Below are 18635 nucleotides of genomic sequence, written 5' to 3' on the forward strand. Positions count from 1 at the left end.
CAGCTCTGCCAGTGTCTCTCAATCCTGAGATGCTGATCCACTGCAACCCAATGCAACTGTGCTTGTGTCCCTCAAACCTGAGATGTGGAACCACTGCGACCCAATTCAACTCTGCCAGTGCTCCTCATTCCAGAGATGCTGAACCACTGCGACCCAATGCAGCTCTGCCAGTGCCCCTCAATCCTGCGATGCTGATCCATTGCGACCCATTGTCGCTCTGACAGTGTACCTCAATTCTGAGGTGCTGAACCACTGAACCCGAGTGCAACTCTGCCAGTGTCCCTGAATCCTGAGACGCTGAAACACTGTGGCCCAATGCAGCTCTGCCGTTGCCTCTCAAACTTGAGATGCTGACCCACTGAACCCAAGTGCAACTCTGTCAGTGCCCCTCAAATTTGAGATGCTGAACCACTCCGACCCATTGCAGCTCTTCCAGTGTCCCTCAATCCTGAGATGTGGAACCACTGCGACCCAATTCAACTCTGCCAGTGCTCCTCATTCCGGAGATGCTGAACCACTGCAACCCAATGCAGCTCTGCCAGTGTCCCTCAATCCTAACATGCTGAACCACTGCGACCCAATTCAGCTCTGCCAGTGCCCTCAATCCTGAGATGCTGATCCACTGCGACCCATTGCAGCTCGCCCAGTGTACCTCAATTCTGAGAAGCTGACCCACTGAACCCAAGTGCAACTCTGCCAGTGCCCCTCAATTCTGAGATGCTGAACCACTGCGACCCATTGCAGCTCTGCCAGTTTCACTCAATTCTGAGATGCTGAACTACTGTGACCCAATGCAGCTTTGCCAATGTCCCTCAATCCTGAGATGCTGAACCACTGTGCTCAAATGCAGCTCTGCCAGTGTCCCTCAATTCTCAGATGTTGAACTACTGGAACCCAAGTGCAACTGTGCCACTGCCCCTTAATCCTGAGATGCTGATCCACTGCGACCCAATGCAGCTCTGCCAGTGTCCCTCAATTCTGAGATGCTGAACTACTGTGACCCAATGCAGCTCCAGCAGTGTCCCTCAATCCTGAGATGCTGAAACATTGCAACCCGGGAGCAACTCTGCCAGCGTCCCTCAGTCCTGAGAAGGTGAACCACGGCGACCCAATGCAGCTCTGCTAGTGTCCCTTAATCCTGAGATGCTGATCCACTGCGACCCATTGCAGCTCTGCCAGTGTTCCTCAATCCTGAGAAACTGATCCACTGCGACCCATTGCAGCTCTGACAGTGTCCCTCAATCCTGAGATACTGATCCATTGCAACCCATTGCAGCTCTGCCAGTGAACCTCAATTCTGAGATGATGAACGACTGCGACCCAATGCAACCCTGCCAGTGTCCCTCAATCCTGAGACGCTGAAACACTGTGGCCCAATGCAGCTCTGCCAGTGCCTCTCAAAGTTGAGATGCTGACCCACTGAACCCAAGTGCAACTCTGTCAGTGCCCCTCAATTCTGAGATACTGAACCACTGCGACCCATTGCAGCTCTTCCAGTGTCCCTCAATCCTGAAATATGGAGCCACTGCGACCCAATTCAACTCTGCCAGTGCTCCTCATTCCGGAGATGCTGAACCACTGCGACCCAATGCAGCTCTGCCAGTTCCCTCAATCCTAACATGCTGATCCACTGCGACTCATTGCAGCTCTGCCAGTGTACCTCAATTCTGAGATGCTGACCCACTGAACCCAATGCAACTGTGTCACTGCCCCTCAATCCTGAGATGTGGAACCACTGCGACCCAATTCAACTCTGCCAGTGCTCCTCATTCCAGAGATGCTGAACCACTGCGACCTATTTCAGCTCTGCCAGTGTCCCTCAATCCAAACATGCTGAACCACTGCGACCCAATGCAGCTCTGCCAGTGCCCTCAATCCTAACATGCTGAACCACTGCGACCCAATGCAGCTCTGCCAGTGCCCTCAATCCTACCATGCTGAACCACTGTGACCCAATGCAGCTCTGCCAGTGTCGCTCAATCCTGATATGCTGATCCACTGTGACCCATTGCAGCTCTGCCATTGTACCTCAATTCTGAGATGCTGAACCACTGTGACCCAATGCAGCTCTACCACTGCCCCTCAATCCTGAGATGCTGATCCATTGCGACCTATTGTCGCTCTGACAGTGTACCTCAATTCTGAGGTGCTGAACAACTGAACCAGAGTGCAACTCTGCCAGTGTCCCTCGATCCTGAAACGCTGAAACACTGTGGCCCAATGCAGCTCTGCCAGTACATCTCAAACTTGAGATGCTGACCCACTGAACCCAAGTGCAACTCTTCCAGTGTCCCTCAATCCTGAGATGTGGAACCACTGCGACCCAATAACTCTGCCAGTGCTCCTCATTCCGGAGATGCTAAACCACTGCGACCCAATGCAGCTCTGCCAGTGTCCCTCAATCCTAACATGCTGAACCACTGTGACCCAATGCAGCTCTGCCAGTGCCCTCAATCCTGAGATGCTGATCCACTGCGACCCATTGCAGCTCTGCCAGTGTACCTCAATTCTGAGATGCTGACCAACTGAACCCAAGTGCAACTCTGCCAGTGCCCCTCAATTCTGAGATGCTGAACCACTGCGACCCTTTGCAGCTCTGCCAGTGCCCCTCAATCCTGAGCTGTGGGACCACTGCGACCCAATGCAGCTCTGCCAGTGCCCTCAATCCTACCATGCTGAACCACTGTGACCCAATGCAGCTCTACCACTGCCCCTCAATACTGAGATGCTGATCCATCGCGACCCATTGCAGCTCTGACAGTGTCCCTCAATCCTGAGATACTGATCCATTGCAACCCATTGCAGCTCTGCCAGTGCACCTCAATTCCGAGATGCTGAACGACTGCAACCCAATGCAACCCTGCCAGTGTCCCTCAATCCTGAGAGGCTGAAACACTGTGGCCCAATGCTGCTCTGCCAGTGTCTCTCAAACTTGAGATGCTGACCCACTGAACGCAAGTGCAACTCTGCCAGTTTCCCTCAATCCTGATAGGCTGAACCACTGCGACACATTGCTGTTCTGTTAATGCCCCTCAATCCTGCGATACTGAACCAATGCGTCTCAAGTGCAACTCTGCCAATGCCCCTCAATCCTGAGATACTGAACCACTGATAACCAATGCAGCTCTGCCAGTGCCCCTCAATCCTAAAAAATGGAACCACTTATTTATTTATTTATTTTTTATTCAGTGTTTTGAATAGCGCAAACTTGACCCTGTAGGGCATAAGAGCACTTCACGGTGTAGAGCATGGGAACTTTTCTAGTACAGAGTTCTGTATAAAATTTTAAATATTCTATTCCAGTTCAAATATGTCAAAGCTACATCTTTTGATAACTTCTATCGTACGTTTGCAGGCTGTAAGACTAGAGAAACCATGTCCTCAAGGGAAGCAGACCCCTATAAGGACAAATGACTCCCTGGAGATACTGGCGGCAAGATGGTGGCCGCTGTGTCGGCGGTGTGAGTTGCCGGTTCCTCCACTCCGGGTCAGAAAGGAAGGAAATGAACTGCCGCTTACTTTGTACTACAGCTTACGATTGCGAATGATCTTTACGTTCGGCTTTTGCTGAAAGAATTCAGCCATTAAAAGAACCTCGCTGGGCTGAGCCGAGTGAATACGACTTTCCCGGTACTGGCGTCTTCTCCTCCTGATGGTGTGTTTGTTGCTGTTACTTCCAGGCATACTTCACGGATCGCTGCAGGCACGGGCTTGGCGCTGTTTTTGCTCCCCGGCACAGACCTTTACGGGAGGTAACTTTGGACAGCTGGTGCAATATGCCTCCAACGCCCCCAAACTTTTTGAAGCCGCCCGTAACTAGAAGCGTGAAAACGAAGACTTCGGTGATGGCTGAAGCGGGTACTGACGCTGATGTTGCGCGCTCCGTGGACACTCAATCAGCTGGGGAGTCAGCTTCATTGCAGCAGCCGTCTACTCATAAAAGAGGCGCTGAGCGTACCAACAAAAACATTATATCGTCTCAAACTGTACCTGCTCTGTTCGAAAAACAGATAATTAGAAATGCACGGTCTCAGCGCGCTGAGATTACTGCTTCAGTGGCAGACCCGGATTTAGTTACTAATGGCAACGATAATAGCACTGTGACTACTATATTCCAGGAGAAATCTCTTCAAGAAGGTCTGATAAACATGTCTGAAATGTCTGAAACAGTACAAACGTCTGAACCTGAGTTGGAAGCTGTACCTGAGACGGTATTTGAAAATGAGAAAAATGCAGTAAGAGGCATTATGGGAACTGTAGTCTCTGGAGTAACCGCAACTGCAGGAAGTTCGGGTGAAATGCATGTTACATCTGGAGCGATATCTGCGATGGAGGCAAATTAATTTTCTAGTCAAGACCTAACTGACTCACAAGAAATCACCGATAAATTTTTTTCAATGTCTGACCTTACATCAGATGAAAGTATTGACAGAGACTGGGCAGACTATCCAGGGGACAGTAGTATGGACGAGGGGTCAAGGTTCAGTGAGATTTCTCCAGGGTCTGTTATCACGGTCAAGAAACATAGAGTCAGAAAGTCACAGGGTGTCAGAAATAAACTTAGTGATATTGGTGATCCCCTACTGGTGGCAGTGTCCTAGCCTACGCCTTCAGGACAATGTGTACAACCCGAGGAGCCTGACCAGGATGTGACATTAACCATGATTTATCAGACGATGATGCTACATAGAGCTGAGATAAAGATGGAGATTGCTCGTACCCAAGCTTCTTGCCGTAAAGTTCAGAACGCTGTTAGGCGTATCACGAAAATATGCACTGACATTTCCATAAGAGTTTCTGAGGCTGAGACAAGAATATCTACTCTGGAGGATGAAGTAGCTGCACAAAAGTTGGAACTCTCGGGTGTTAAAGCGCAACGGGACGATATCAGTCTCAAGCTTGTCGAGTTAGAAAATCAATCTCGGAGGAACAATCTTCGGGATTTGGGGATCCCGGAACATCTAGGGGGGTCCGATGTACGAAAATTTATCTGTGAATTGTTCTCCGAGGCATTTCAAGAACTTACATCATGGGACTGGGCTGTAGTAATTGAGCGAGCGCATCGCTTTCCACTTCCAATTAATATAGCTAGGCAAAAAGAAGGTGATTATCCAAGAGCGATATTAGTCAGATTTAATATTTTCTTGGCCAGAGAGGCCGTCTTTGGTCTGGCTAGACCAGATAAGAAGAGAACTGCCAAGGGCTGTAATTTTTTTGTCAGACCTGATTTTTGCCAGGCAACGGTATCCAAACGATGGCATTTAAGGCAGCTAATCGCTGGATTTCAAGAAAAAGGCGCAGTAGTATATCTGCAAAACCTGCTACATTAAAAGTTGTCGCGAGGGGTCAAACAAAATTTTTTTTCTGTCTGAAATAGCGGCAAAATACCTAACCTCACTGGGAAAAAAAAGTAATATGAAAGATGTTGCTTTTTCATGTAAATTTTCTTGCTTTTTTTTGCATTATTATACTTTATATGTAATATTTCGTAGTATTATCAGTTTATCCGTGATGGTGTGGTTAAGGCGGGTGGTTGCTATAGATATCCTTCTTTTCTGACCTTGGAAATGAGTGGGGGGAAGGGCACTCTGTGTTCCCAGGGACTGACAGTTCCTGTGCCTCATAAAGTGGGTTGGGGAGGGGGGAGGGGAAGGAGAGGGGGTAGGGGGATGTTGGAGGGGGGGTCATGGTGGGGTCAGTGAGGTTGTAAATCAGCAACAGTTGTTATTGAGCATAAGCTTGTGGGGGTCGGCCTTAAATCGTCTAGGATTTTGAGACTTTTTATCACATACGGTATGAAAATGAAAATTGAAATGTTATTTTTGTTTAGTTTTGATTTACAAGATGGATAGGAAACTGAAGGTTTGTACGTTGAATGTTTACGGCCTTAATGATGCAAAAAAAAGAAGGATTCTTGTCAAAATGATACAACTCCCTCAAATAGACATCCTTTGTTTACAGGAAACACATGTCGCTTGGGAAAGAAGGGAATGGCTAAAAAACCTGGGGTTAGATTTGCTAATATGTTCCAAACAAAGAGGGATTAAGAGGGGTGTTGCTATTTTTATGCGGCGAGGCTTAGGGGTATGTACTAAAACCTCCGCAGATAAATGGGGGAGATGGGGATTTGCAGAACTTCAGATTCATCAAAAAAAATTCACGATTTGTACAATACATGGTCCCAATTTAGACGACTCTGAGCTGTTGAACTTTTTGAATTTAGAGCTCGCTCTGTGGAGTCAGCCTATTATCCTCTGCGGGGATTTTAATATCCATATTGATGCCGGGTTTGATATCAGGCAAAGCAAGGAATATCTGAGGCTTAAACCCCGGATTTATAAAACTCTCGGTAATTTAGTAATAGATAATGGGCTTTTGGATGTCTGGAATACTTTATGGTCTACTGATCCTGGATATAGTTTTTTTTCTGCTCCCCATCGGAAATTTGTTCGTCTTGATTATTTTTTGTCTCCCAATATTTTATTGACAAAATAGAGATTAAAATTCTACCCAAATTGTTGTCAGATCATAATCCGTTGTTACTAGATATACAACTTTCTTATATTACAGAAGGTACTAAAACGAAATGGTCGTTTAAAAGGAATTTATTATTTGAGGATGACTATCTGCAGTATATGACTAAAATTATCCGAGAGTTTTTTTCAGATCAATAATAACACTGCCTCCGTACCAATTGTTCGGGACACTTTTAAATCTATAGTCAGAGGAGAAACTCTTAAATACTCGAATTTTCTGCGAAAAAACAAACAAAATAAGTTTAAAAGGGATTGCGATACTGTTATGAATGCAGAGATAAAGTTAGCAGAAAATATTAAATCTAATTGGCATATCGAAGAATCACAAGTAGATCTATCTATTAAACGGAGTGTAGTATCCTCCCATATAGGGGATCAGGTTTCCTGTAAGTTTAGACAATATAAGGCTGAAAGCTACGAATTGAGCGAACAAACGGGTAGAGTATTAGCTCAAAGATTAAGGCAAAAAGCAGAATATAATGAAATTTTAATAATTCGAGATATAACTGGGGTCACTAAGACTTCCAAAGGGGATCTACTAAAAGCATTTAGTGAGTTTTATCAGTCATTATATTGTGAGCCGGATGAAGCTGTAGATTTAGGAATAAAGACCTCACAATATCTCGAAGTATAGATAATGTTGGATTGTCAGAAGAGCTGAGAAGTATACTGTCGGGCTCTATTTCATGGGAGGAAATTAGGATAGCAATTTTGGGCTTGGCCGCTGGGAAGGCAATGGGACCAGACAGTATACATTTAGAATTTTATCTTGTGTTCCGGAATCTTCTTAAGCCCGAAATGCTGAAGGTATTCCAACAAACTTTCTTTGTAAATCCCACTGTTTCGTTGTCACTAGCCACTATAATTATTTTCAAAAAGAAGGGAAAGGCTGATGATGAGCTAGAGTCATATAGACCGATTTCTCTTATTACTGCTGACAGCAAGAGTTTCTCTAAAATCCTTGCTAATAGATTGAATGATTTCAAGCCGATTCTTGTTTCAGTGAGACAACATGGATTTATCTCGAATAGAGATACCACAGACCATGTTAGAAAAATTGGACAGGGCGCAGGCCCGGAATCCCAGGTTGCGGTGGCCCTGTTGGATGCTGAAAAGCATTCAACAGGGTCGCCTGAGGGTTCTTGTGGTCCGTAATGGTCTGGAAGAAGTTCCCTAAAGAATATATTAATGCAATAAAAGCATTATATCATCACCCGAAGGCTGCTTTTCGGATAACAGATACACTATCCGAAAACTTTATGATAACAAGGGGGAAAAGGCAAAGCTGTCCCTGTTCCCCCTTATTGTTTGCCTAGTATATCGAACCCTATCTTTATAAATTAGAAAAAGAGGTTTATATTGGTCCGGTCACTATCTTACAAAATAAATTTAAAGTATTTGCGTATGCTGATGATGTTGCCATCATCACCTCGAATATTGGGAGGGCATTACCTAAAATAATTGATTTCGCGAATGAATTTGGAGGACTCTCAGGATACAAGTTGAATATTTCAAAAACGCAGCTGATCCGTTCAGAAAAGGGCCGGCCCAATAATATAGGTTTAGCTCCAGAGGCACTTTATCTCCGGATTATATTATCTCCTAAAGTAGACGACATAGTGCGTCTCAATATAGAGCCTGTGTTAAAATCGGCAAATAGAACTTTGGAAAGGTTAAACAATTTACACTTTTCATTATATGGCTGTACCAATATATTTTGTACCTATTCCATACTATACCCCTTTTATTATCATCTTTTTATTTTTCCAAAATTGATAGAATGTCCTCCAGGTTCTTCTGGGGATACCATCGGTCCAGAAGGGCTCTGAAATGGTGTACTCTCCCAAGATTAAAGGGTGGTTGGGGGATTCCCAATTTTCATTTATATTATTGGGTCATTTTACTTAGACATATGGGTATACTAATCTTACCAGATATTAGCCTGGAAGAACCGATCAGTCCGTCGATTTACGAAATGCTAATAAGAAAGGAAGCTCGTCAATACTTGCTAAGAATATTGGAGCCAAGCTACTATAAAAAGACAAAGTTCAGAATTATGATAACTGCTTCAACAATTTGGAGGAAGATTAAAAAGAAAATTCTTCGGAGTAGTGATTTAAATTATTATTCTCCGGTTTTGAATAATCGTATGTTACCTGGGATTTTCAAGGACCAAGTGTGCCTCAATCCTGAGATGTTAAACCACTGCGACCCAATGCAGCTTTGCCAGTGTTCCTCAATTTTGAGATGCGGATCCACTGCGACCCAAAGCAGCTCTGGCAGTGTCCCTCAATTCGGAGATGCTGAACCACTGCGCCCCAATGCAGCTCTGCCAGTGTCCCTCAATCCTGAGATGTGAAACCACTGCGGCCCAATGCAACTCTGCCAGTGCCCCTCAATCCTGAGATGCTGAACCACTGCGACCCAATGCAGCTCTGTCAGTACCCCTCAATCCTAACATGCTGAACCACTGCGACACAATGCAGCTCTGACAGTGTCCCTCAATTCTGAGATGCTGAATCACTGCGACCCAATGCAGCTCTGCCAGTGCCCCTCAATCCTAACATGCCACAAAACCTACTTCAATTGAAAGAACTTTCTGGTGTGTCTGAGAAATAGGTGATATTTTTGGGAATATTAGTAAGTATGGTCAATACTGACATGATTTTCCCTGTTAAATTTGACCTGCTTGTATTTAACAAGGGGTAAGGTCTTTAAAGCACCATGCCTCACATACTGCTAATTTGACCCCAGCAGAAACTGGTGTTTGCACAGGCGTCAGAAAACACCGACCAACCCAGAATCAGATTCTAAGGCTAAAAGAACATTTTTTGCAATGATTTAAAATTCAGCTCTGTGGTATCGGTCACAGTACCATCGCTGGGAGTGCCCTCTTCAGAGGGCATGAGAAGGGACGTCCCCATGCTTCGCGTCTTCGCTCGGTTTCGCGAAAGCGGCGAAACCGAGCGGACGAAATAGGACGAGACTAAAAGGATTGTACCCTGAGAAATCAAATCTTGAAAAACAATCGGAACTTGTGAAAAATAAATCAATACCATGAAGACTTGCAAAATCAACATATGATATTGTAAATAGCCTTGAAAAAGCCCCGGCGCAAATCGCCACAGGGGGCGAAACATGTGTCGGCTGTTCATGTTTTAATCTTATATAATAAAAGCAATTTTTTCACATCATATGGACTCCTGACGTTGATTACAAGAACTAGGATTCAGCCTAAGGACACCAACAAACTTGGCCAAACACACTCATCACCCCCTACAACGTCCCCATTCTTGTCCCCAGTAAGTTCCTGGGTTACTTACGTGTGGCAGGAGATCCGCGCGGGTCTCTCCGTGAAGGTGAGGGGCTCGTACTCCCTGGCGTCGTGCAGGGCGAAAGCCCCCCCTAGTAATATGTCACCATCCCTTGTGAAGCCGGTGACACTGGCTCTTCGAAGCTTGCAAGCTGGCTCCGCGATCTGGCCTGTGCACGGGGACAGCAGGAGGATCTGGACCAAGCACACGGTGACCTTCTGGAAGTTTCTGAAGAACATACTCCCACCTCCACTGAGACGCACCGCACTGACCGCCGCTCTACTGGGTCCACACACCCGACATCGCTTCCTCGCCAATGGAAACACGTGCTCCTTGATGTGCTGTTTATGTAAATCTGGAATGAAATATTCGTGGATCAACCAGTTTAATCAAGACATGGAAAACTATCAGTAAAAAAAAATCACGTCAGAAATGCATGAGGAGACCAAAAATAACCACTGTCAAAAAATGAACCCATATTTACAAGAACACAAAGAAATATATAGCCTTACTTTTATATACACGTGTAAACATATAAATATCCCTGTTTTTTTGTTCTTTACCTTAAATTCATTTTGCAGTGCGTTTACTCTCAGAGTGTGATGCTTCACAGTAAAAAGGAAAACCGCCTAAAAACAGCTGTGTTACTATTGCAAATTCTGGTATTAAATAGCAGCTTTCTTCCCTGAGACCACATTATGTGTTTAATAATTCAATTACGCACTCTCCTTTCAATAAAGAGCGCATTTGACCGGAAGAGAGGTGGAGAGGACCAAAGACCCCCTCACCGCCAAAACCAACCTCCACAAAGGAATGAAGGTCATCGCCAAGTGGATGAAGAATAGCCGTCTGAAACTGAACTTGGACAAGACAGAGGTCCTCATCCTCGGCTCCACCCCTTCAGCCTGGGACGACTCCTGGTGGCTGACCGCACTGGGAGCAGCACCGACTCCCACAGGCCACGCACACAACCTGGGGTTCATCCTGGAATCTACACTCTCCAAGACCAAGCAAGTCAACGCCATCTCGTCCTCCTGCTTCAACACCCTCTGCATGCTCCGCAAGATCTACAGGCGGATCCCGACAGAAACAAGAAGAACAGTCACCCAGGCCCTCGTCAGCAGCAGACTGGACTACGGCAATGCCCTCTACACAGGAACGACAGCCAAACTCCAGAAAATACTCCAACGCATACAGAACGCCTCCGCACGCCTCGTCCTCGACATCCCCCGCCGCAGCCACATCACTGCCAACCTGAGAGACTTGCACTGGCTCCCCGTCAACAAGAGGATCACCTTCAAACTCCTCACCCACGCACACAAAGCACTCCACAACACCAGACCAGCATACCTCAAAAGACGACTCACCTTCTACACCCGAACCGACAGCTCCGCTACGACGACCTCGCCCTCTCCACCATCCCCCGCATCCAAAGAGCAACTACCGGCGGCAGATTGTTCTCCAGCCTTGCAGCCAAGACTTGGAACACCCTCCCCATCCTCCTTTGGCAGACCCAGGACTTATTAACCTTCAGGAGACATCTCAAGACCTGGCTTTTCGAGCAGTAGCAGCACTCCACCCCCCCATGCGCCTTGAGACCCTTACGGGTGAGTTGCGCACTTTACAAATGTTATGATTGAATTTGTCTCAGGAGGTCAAAGTGCAGGCTAGAATTACAACAGTCACGTACCTCCAAACAGCTTCTTTCACGTCTCCCAGCCGGACAGCCAGTTAACTCGAATGATAACCTTATACTTATTATGTCCTGCTCACCCTTCTGCCATTTTGTAGCACTAAAAGTACACCGTGTGCGTTTTCTACACAAGTTACTAGTACACAGTTTACAGACCTCGGGAAGATGAAAGGCGGAGTTTGCCTTGTAGGAATTTCAGCTCATAAATGTGTTTTGCTCACTGAGTCTTCTTGCAATGGGCTAGCAGAGTAAACAAGTATCGAAATATTTACATTGCTAATAAACATATATAAAAAGAGTGATTGAGACGAGGGCGCTCAGTTATAAATTAAATACATTGCATATAGTGCAATTTTAACTTTTCTGGATTGCCTGGGATTGCACTGGTGCCCGTTAGAGAAATGTGGCACTAAAGTCACGTGACATCAACATTTGCACTGTCTGGAAAGCAAACTTTTCACTAACTGACCAGTGCAAAAAGAACATTCAATTTCAGGGGTACCGTAGCACAATGCCCCACTCCAAACGTTTTATTGTCCATCTTACTGCTTTCTAGAAGCTGTAGTATTCGTTCATATGGATTTAAAATAAATGGCTGAAAGAAAGCACCAGATTTAATGGTTTACAGAAGGAAATGAAACAAGGTGTCCCAGAGAGAGATTATCTTCCAATATCACCACCAATATCCTCTGACGTTCGACTGTGCAGCCTTTAAATGTTTTATTTATATTTTTCTTACACCAATGTAATCTTGGAAATGCTTAGAAACAGACTTGGTACCGCTTTTATTCATTGTAATATGTCAGTCTGCGAGGGTGGCCAAAAGGACCTGGAAGATCTAGGGCCATATGTAAATGTAAATGTAAATGTATTTGAGCTTATATAGCGCACAGCTACCCACAAAGGGTTTCCCGGCGCTTGCTTAGGGAACCCGTCCTGGTATTCCCCTGTGAGATAACCCCGGCAGGGTATCCACAAGGTGAAAGCCAGGCATCCCGCCGCGAGGGGCTGTTGTGGAGATTAAGCAAGCTATTGCCCAGAGTCGCAGAGTGTGAACCCGTGAGTTGAGAAGGCACCGGAGCGAGAATTATCGAGTCCGTGGAATTTTTGAGCCCAAGGCCCGCCGAGGCGGGGAATTGAACCCTGGTCCAGGGCCGATCTCAGCTTCCGGGTCTGCCGCCTCTAACCCCTGAGCCACACTTCTCCGTATCAACATTCCTTTTTGCGATTCCTAAATAGCGATTTTGAAGGAATCGCTATTTAGAAATCGCAAAATGGTATGTATGTAGAAAATCGCTTCTTTTTAGCGATTCCTTAAAATTCTATGATTGCGATTATCAAATTGCTAATTGCAATTAAGGAATAATTTCCCATTCATTTCTATGGGCCCGGAGGCCCATAGGAATGAAGGGGAAATTGCGAATCGCAATTTGCTAATCGCAAATTGAGAATATTTTCAAGGGTGCGGGGTGTCTCAAGAACACCCTGCTGCACCCCTGAAAATGACATGTGTGCGCATATGGCGCACATACATGCCCTAAGGGCATGTATGAGCGTCACATGGCACCTTTTGATTTTTTTTAAAATGCTTTTTTTAAAGAATTTGCAATTTACCACTAACTAGAAGTTGGCGGTAATTTGTGATTCCTTAATGGCATTTTGGAATGTTTCTTTCCTTGATTCATTGCATTTAAGGAATCACAAAATTTGCAATTTCTTAAATGGAATCGCAAAATAAGGAATGGCAAATTTAGCAATTCCTTATTTTGCACCAAATATGTTTCATACATACAATTTAGCAAAAAATGGGTTAGATAAAGTAAGGTAACTCAGCGAGATTATAGATGTGAGCTACACAGTGTGTGTAAGGGTTACGCCTCAGTCCTCAAATCAACTCCCAGACTTATGAAGGTAATTTATCCCGAGCAATTGCGATGACCATTAGATGCCTGTCCATTATAGTACCAAACCCTTGTAAGCACTACGGAAAGCAAGCATTGTCCACGCCAATATTTCTGACTTTAACGACCGAATTAACGAGCGGAAAGCAAGCATTGTCCACGCCAATATTTCTGACTTTAACGTAACCGTTACGGTGACCAGCATTTAAAAGCCAAAAACCGGGACATTTCAGGAAAATGGAAGTAGAACTGCAATTTTACTTCAAGCGAGCGCACAGAAAAACAGCGCTCCCCAGCAGAGAATTACCGAAGAGGCAGAAAGAATATACATGAAATGCTATTTTAAACCCAGTAGCTTGCCTGCTGCTTTCTTGACACGCCTGCTAACTATTGTAAAACATAAGAAGCACCCCCCACTTTTTTCAATCACCCCTCTTTAAAAATCGGGACACGAGGAACATGTCTTGAAATCTGCCGGGGCACCTGGTGAAACGCCGGGACCGTCCTGGCAAACCCGGGACGCCTAGTCACCCTATAACGCATGCAGACACTGGCACGCACTGTTGCACGCCGACTTTGCAGTGTACTCTGTGCGTCCCGCCTCTATCGGTGCTTCCGGTGTCCTTGTCCTGTTCTTATTTCCCATGCGTGAGGAGGAGGCTGGCGGAATGAAAGGCACTTGAAGGGTCTTAATCGAGAGGACCCTCCATGCATCAAGACGGGTCTTGTGGCTTAGTGGCCTAATGCGTCCGCTGTTGAACCCTGTGTTTGACCTCATTTCCCGGCGAGTCCATTCAGACTTTCATCCTTCTGAGGTCGATAAAATTATTACCCTTGAGTTGGGAAACAAAAACATCTGTTCTTGAGCGACAATGTGCCCACGGCTAACTTGGGTTTACTGATGTCCGTTATGTTATGAGTGTCCTCGCTCAGCTCGTCTTAAATGAGCATGAAAGTAACAACGAGGTGTTCGGAGTTTACAGAGCGCAGTATTGATCACCTTCACTTCAAAGACTTTTTGGAGAATAATATGCAGCACCTAAACCCTGCATGCTCAGTTACTACTGGGCCTTTTCAAGTGTTTAACTCTTGCTGGGTTTGACATGCAGAAATATATTGAGGGGTGACACGTGTTCACTCACTCTTGGTAATTCCAGGTGTGAGAAGCAACACACACTCATAACTGCGATCCCGACAGGCCACACAACAGGGCCGGCCTTTAGAAGAGGGATGGAAAAAGGAAAGAAACACTGGTGTAAATCTTAAATGAAGGCAAGGGGTGAAACGTGACTGGTGTTCATGTAAAGCGCTCGAGAACGCGCTATGTATCTGCAGTGGAATGAGGTTGTGAAAGGGTCTACCTATATGGAAAAAAAAGAAAAGTACATCACCTTCAATTTATTTTCCTGGGAAATGAAAACAATGTGACTGATTGCAACCTGTCTATGTAAGAAGAGTGAAAGAAAGAGAGGCCGGCGGTCTTAGAATTGTAAAATGTGACCCTCAGGGTTACCTGAGTCTTACCTGAGGACTCCTGGCTAAGGATCTGCTTCGTGTCTATGCAGCCAATCAGAACAAGGGTGGTAAACTCTGAGTGCCACCGAGGAAGGTCTGATCACAAGAAGCAGAGGACTGAGGTGAAATAAATGTAAGATCCTAAGAAAGGAGCTGTCACTAGTCCTCAGCCCCTCACAGCTCCCTAGCCCGTCTCCACACCAGACTCTCTGTCTTCATCCCAGGGTGAGCTGCCTGCTCTCGGAGAGACAAGCTCTGAAATGGCAGAAGGGCGACCCCAGCTTCCGCCCTACCTCTGGAATCCAAGTATGCGTGCGGTTCTGCTGTGAGCACCTGTGTTTCAGGACAGCAGAGCCTTTCCTGAGCTCTCCTGGGCTCTCTGCCTGCTCCTTGAGTGTGCCTGTGGACACTGGGCTCTCTGCCTGTTCCGTCTGAGTGTGTCTGTGGACTCTGGGCTCTCTGCCTGCTCCTTCAGTGTGTATGTGGATGCTGGGCTCTGTGCCTGCTCCTTCTGAGCATGTCTTTGGGCTCTGGGCTCTCTGCCTGCTCCTTTTGCGTGTGTCTGTGGACTCTGGGCTCCCTGCCTGCTCCTTCTGAGTGTGTCTTTGGACTCTGGGCTCTCTGCCTGCTCCTTCAGTGTGTATGTGGACGCTGGGCTCTCTGCCTGCTCCTTCTGCCTGTGACAGTAGATTCAGGGCTTCCTGCCTGCTCCTTCTGCGTGTGTCTGTGGACCCTGGGCTCTCTGCCTGCTCCTTCTGCCTGTGTCTTTGGACCCTGGGCTCTCTGCCTACTCCTTCTGAGTGTGTCTGTGGACTCTGGGCTCCCTGCCTGCTCCTTCTGAGTGTGTCTGTGGACTCTGGGGTCCCTGCCTTCTCCTTCTGCCTATTTCTGTGGACTCTGGGCTCTCTGCCTGCTCCTTCTGAGTGTTTCTGTGGACCCTGGGCTCTCTGCCTGCTCCTTCTGCGTGTGTCTGTGGACTCTGGGCTCCTTGCCTGCTGCTTCTGAGTGTGTCTGTGGACTCTGGCCTCCCTGCCTGCTCCTTCTGAGTGTTTCTGTGGACCCTGGGCTCTCTGCCTGCTCCTTCTGAGTGTGTCTGTGGACTCTGGGCTCCCTGCCTGCTCCTTCTGAGTGTGTCTGTGGACTCTGGGCTCCCTGCCTGCTCCTTCTGAGTGTGTCTGTGGACTCTGGCCTCCCTGCCTGCTCCTTCTGAGTGTTTCTGTGGACACTGGGCTCTCTGCCTGCTCCTTCTGAGTGTGTCTGTGGACTCTGGGCTCCCTGTCTGCTCCTTCTGAGTGTGTCTGTGGACTCTGGGCTCCCTGCCTGCTCCTTCTGAGTGTGTCTGTGGACTCTGGGCTCTCTCCCCGCTCCTTCAGTGTGTCCACAGACTCAAGACTCTCCCGTGTCGACTCCTTTTGAATGTGTGGATGGCCCTACACACACCGAGCTGCTCTCAGTGAAGTGCGAGGCAGATGCACGGGCACCGACTGGCATCTTTTATGGAAATCAGTGCCCCGAGGGAGTGCAGCGAGAGCACTCCAGGAAGCTGAAGTAATTGCACTAGATGCCAAAGGAGTGATACTGATGGTTCTTCTGCTAATTGCTCAATCCAAACTCAAAATGTCCTTAATGATATGAGATGTTTTGCCATGAATTAAGTTTTTCAATTCGCATCCTGTTGCATTTTGGAAGGACTCCAACTACCAAGTGATTCTCCACCAAACCTGTGTTTGTTTATGATCACAGAAAAGGTACTGCACGGGGCGTGCTCCTGCATATGGGCAATCTTCAGTGCTGCTACTACACCGTCTATCTGTTTCAGCTCTAACAAACTCACACCCTACAAAACAAGTTGCTTTACTTGCTTTGGTAGGCATCAGTAGTGGAATGTAGTGTGGGCTGTTGAAGCACGGTGATTGGACCGACTGCCAGATTTGCGGCGGTCCAACCGGTCCAATTAGGATGCGCCTGCTATCCTGGCCTTTTAACATCGCTAACGGTGCTGTTGGCTGCAGCACCATCTGCAATGGTAAAAGGGCAGGCACAGCATTTCCCTGCAGCACGTGGCAGGCACCATGCAGTGCCTGCCACTTGGTGCAGGGAACTGCGGGGGGGTACCATGGGCAACCCCCAGTGCACCCCCCCCGGGAGCCCGCAACACACCCACGAAGCCAATCCTGCCAGCCCTTCCATGGCGGTATTGCCGCCATAGAAATGCCCATCAATCACCCACATCCTATCATGGTGGGCGGTGCTTGCTAGGCACCGCCACCATATTAGTAGCCCAGCTCTGCCCGTCCAGCAATCAAAACGATTGCAGACCGGCAGAAAAGCGGCAGACGGACTTTGCATCTGCTGTGAGATCCAATGCCATCATAATATGGCGGGGGATTTCTCATTGCGATGGCGTAACGGTCGCCACCGCCGGCCTGGCGGTGGCGATCATTACCTCATCGTAATGAGCTCCTAAGTTTCAGTTTTGTTTTCATTGAAATGATGACAGCGTACCATGCGCGCAATCATCATTGCATCGAAGACCCTAATCAAAGTCCGCCCGCCATCGTCGCGGTACTAGGGACCGCCGGCCATAAGAGCGGGGGTCCCGTGGGGGTTATTAGGATGTGCCCGCCACAGTGGCGGGCACATCCTGCATTTTTAGCATTCTGGCGGGCGGTGTTCTCTGCACCGACCGCCACAATGCTAAAAATCGACAGGCACCGCGCGGTGCCTGCCGCTTTGTTTATGCAAATGCAGGGGGGTACCGCAGGTACCCCCGTGTGCACCCCCCTCCTCTCCTTCACTCTGGGGGCGCACAGAGTGCATGCCTTTAAGGCCTCTCACCAGGCCCATCATAATATGGCTGGCGGTGTCTGATAGACACCCCCACCATATTAAACCTTTTTTGCCCAATTCGCAAGGCGAACGGGGCGGAAAAGCGGTGGACAGTCTTTCCGTCCGCTGCGGTCCCCCCCGCCATCATAATATGGCGGGGGAATTCAGGTGCGGATGGCGGGCGGATTGCCTCCGCCAGGCTGGCGGTGGCTACTGCCAGCCTGGCAGGGGCAAACCGCCCGCCATCCTAATAGGCCCCTAAGGGGGTCATTATGATAGCGGTGATTCTGCTAATTATAAATTGCGCGCCCACAATCCACTGCTGATGATGTCTCATATTACATCATTCATGACATGGTCAGTGTTATCAGTGATGTCATCAATGATGCCATTTGAGATGTCATCAGTGATGTCACTGACAATGTCATGAATGATGTAATATGTGACATAATCAGCAGTGGATTGTGGGCACACGATTTATAGTTAGCAGAACTAACTATAACGAAGGAATTTCAATGGTTTTGTAAGAGTGAAATGTCCTGCTAACTATAACAGCCCCGAAACCTATGGTTTTTTCAGTGAATTTCTAAGGTTTTTTAAATGCTAATTCCTAACTATAACATGTCTGAAACCAATGTTTTTTTCAGTGAATTTCAAAGGTATTTTAAAAGATCATTTTTACATGTAATAATAGTTATATTTATTTTTTTGATACTGGTTTTCTAATTTTTTTAACTCAAAATTTTTACATATTTTATTTTTTAAATTACATTATATATTTTTAATATAAATGGTAAAAAAAATGTTTTTTAAAATATTGAAACTGAAATATTTTTTTTTGTTTTAT

The 18635-nt window shown here is 46.8% G+C and overlaps 1 protein-coding gene across 1 annotated transcript in view; it reads right to left on the minus strand.

The window, feature by feature from the left end:
- LOC147678543 (extracellular calcium-sensing receptor-like) overlaps positions 1–10089 on the minus strand; it is a 68825-nt gene extending 58736 nt beyond the window's left edge. Inside the window, exon 1 of the mRNA XM_086946591.1 lies at positions 9860–10089. Coding sequence (XP_086802717.1) covers positions 9860–10089 — 230 coding nt within the window. The remainder of the gene's footprint in view (positions 1–9859) is intronic.
- Between the last annotated feature and the right edge of the window lie 8546 nt (positions 10090–18635).

Source organism: Lissotriton vulgaris, chromosome 12, assembly GCF_964263255.1.
Source record: "Lissotriton vulgaris chromosome 12, aLisVul1.2, whole genome shotgun sequence".
Classification (NCBI taxonomy): Eukaryota; Metazoa; Chordata; class Amphibia; order Caudata; family Salamandridae; genus Lissotriton; species Lissotriton vulgaris.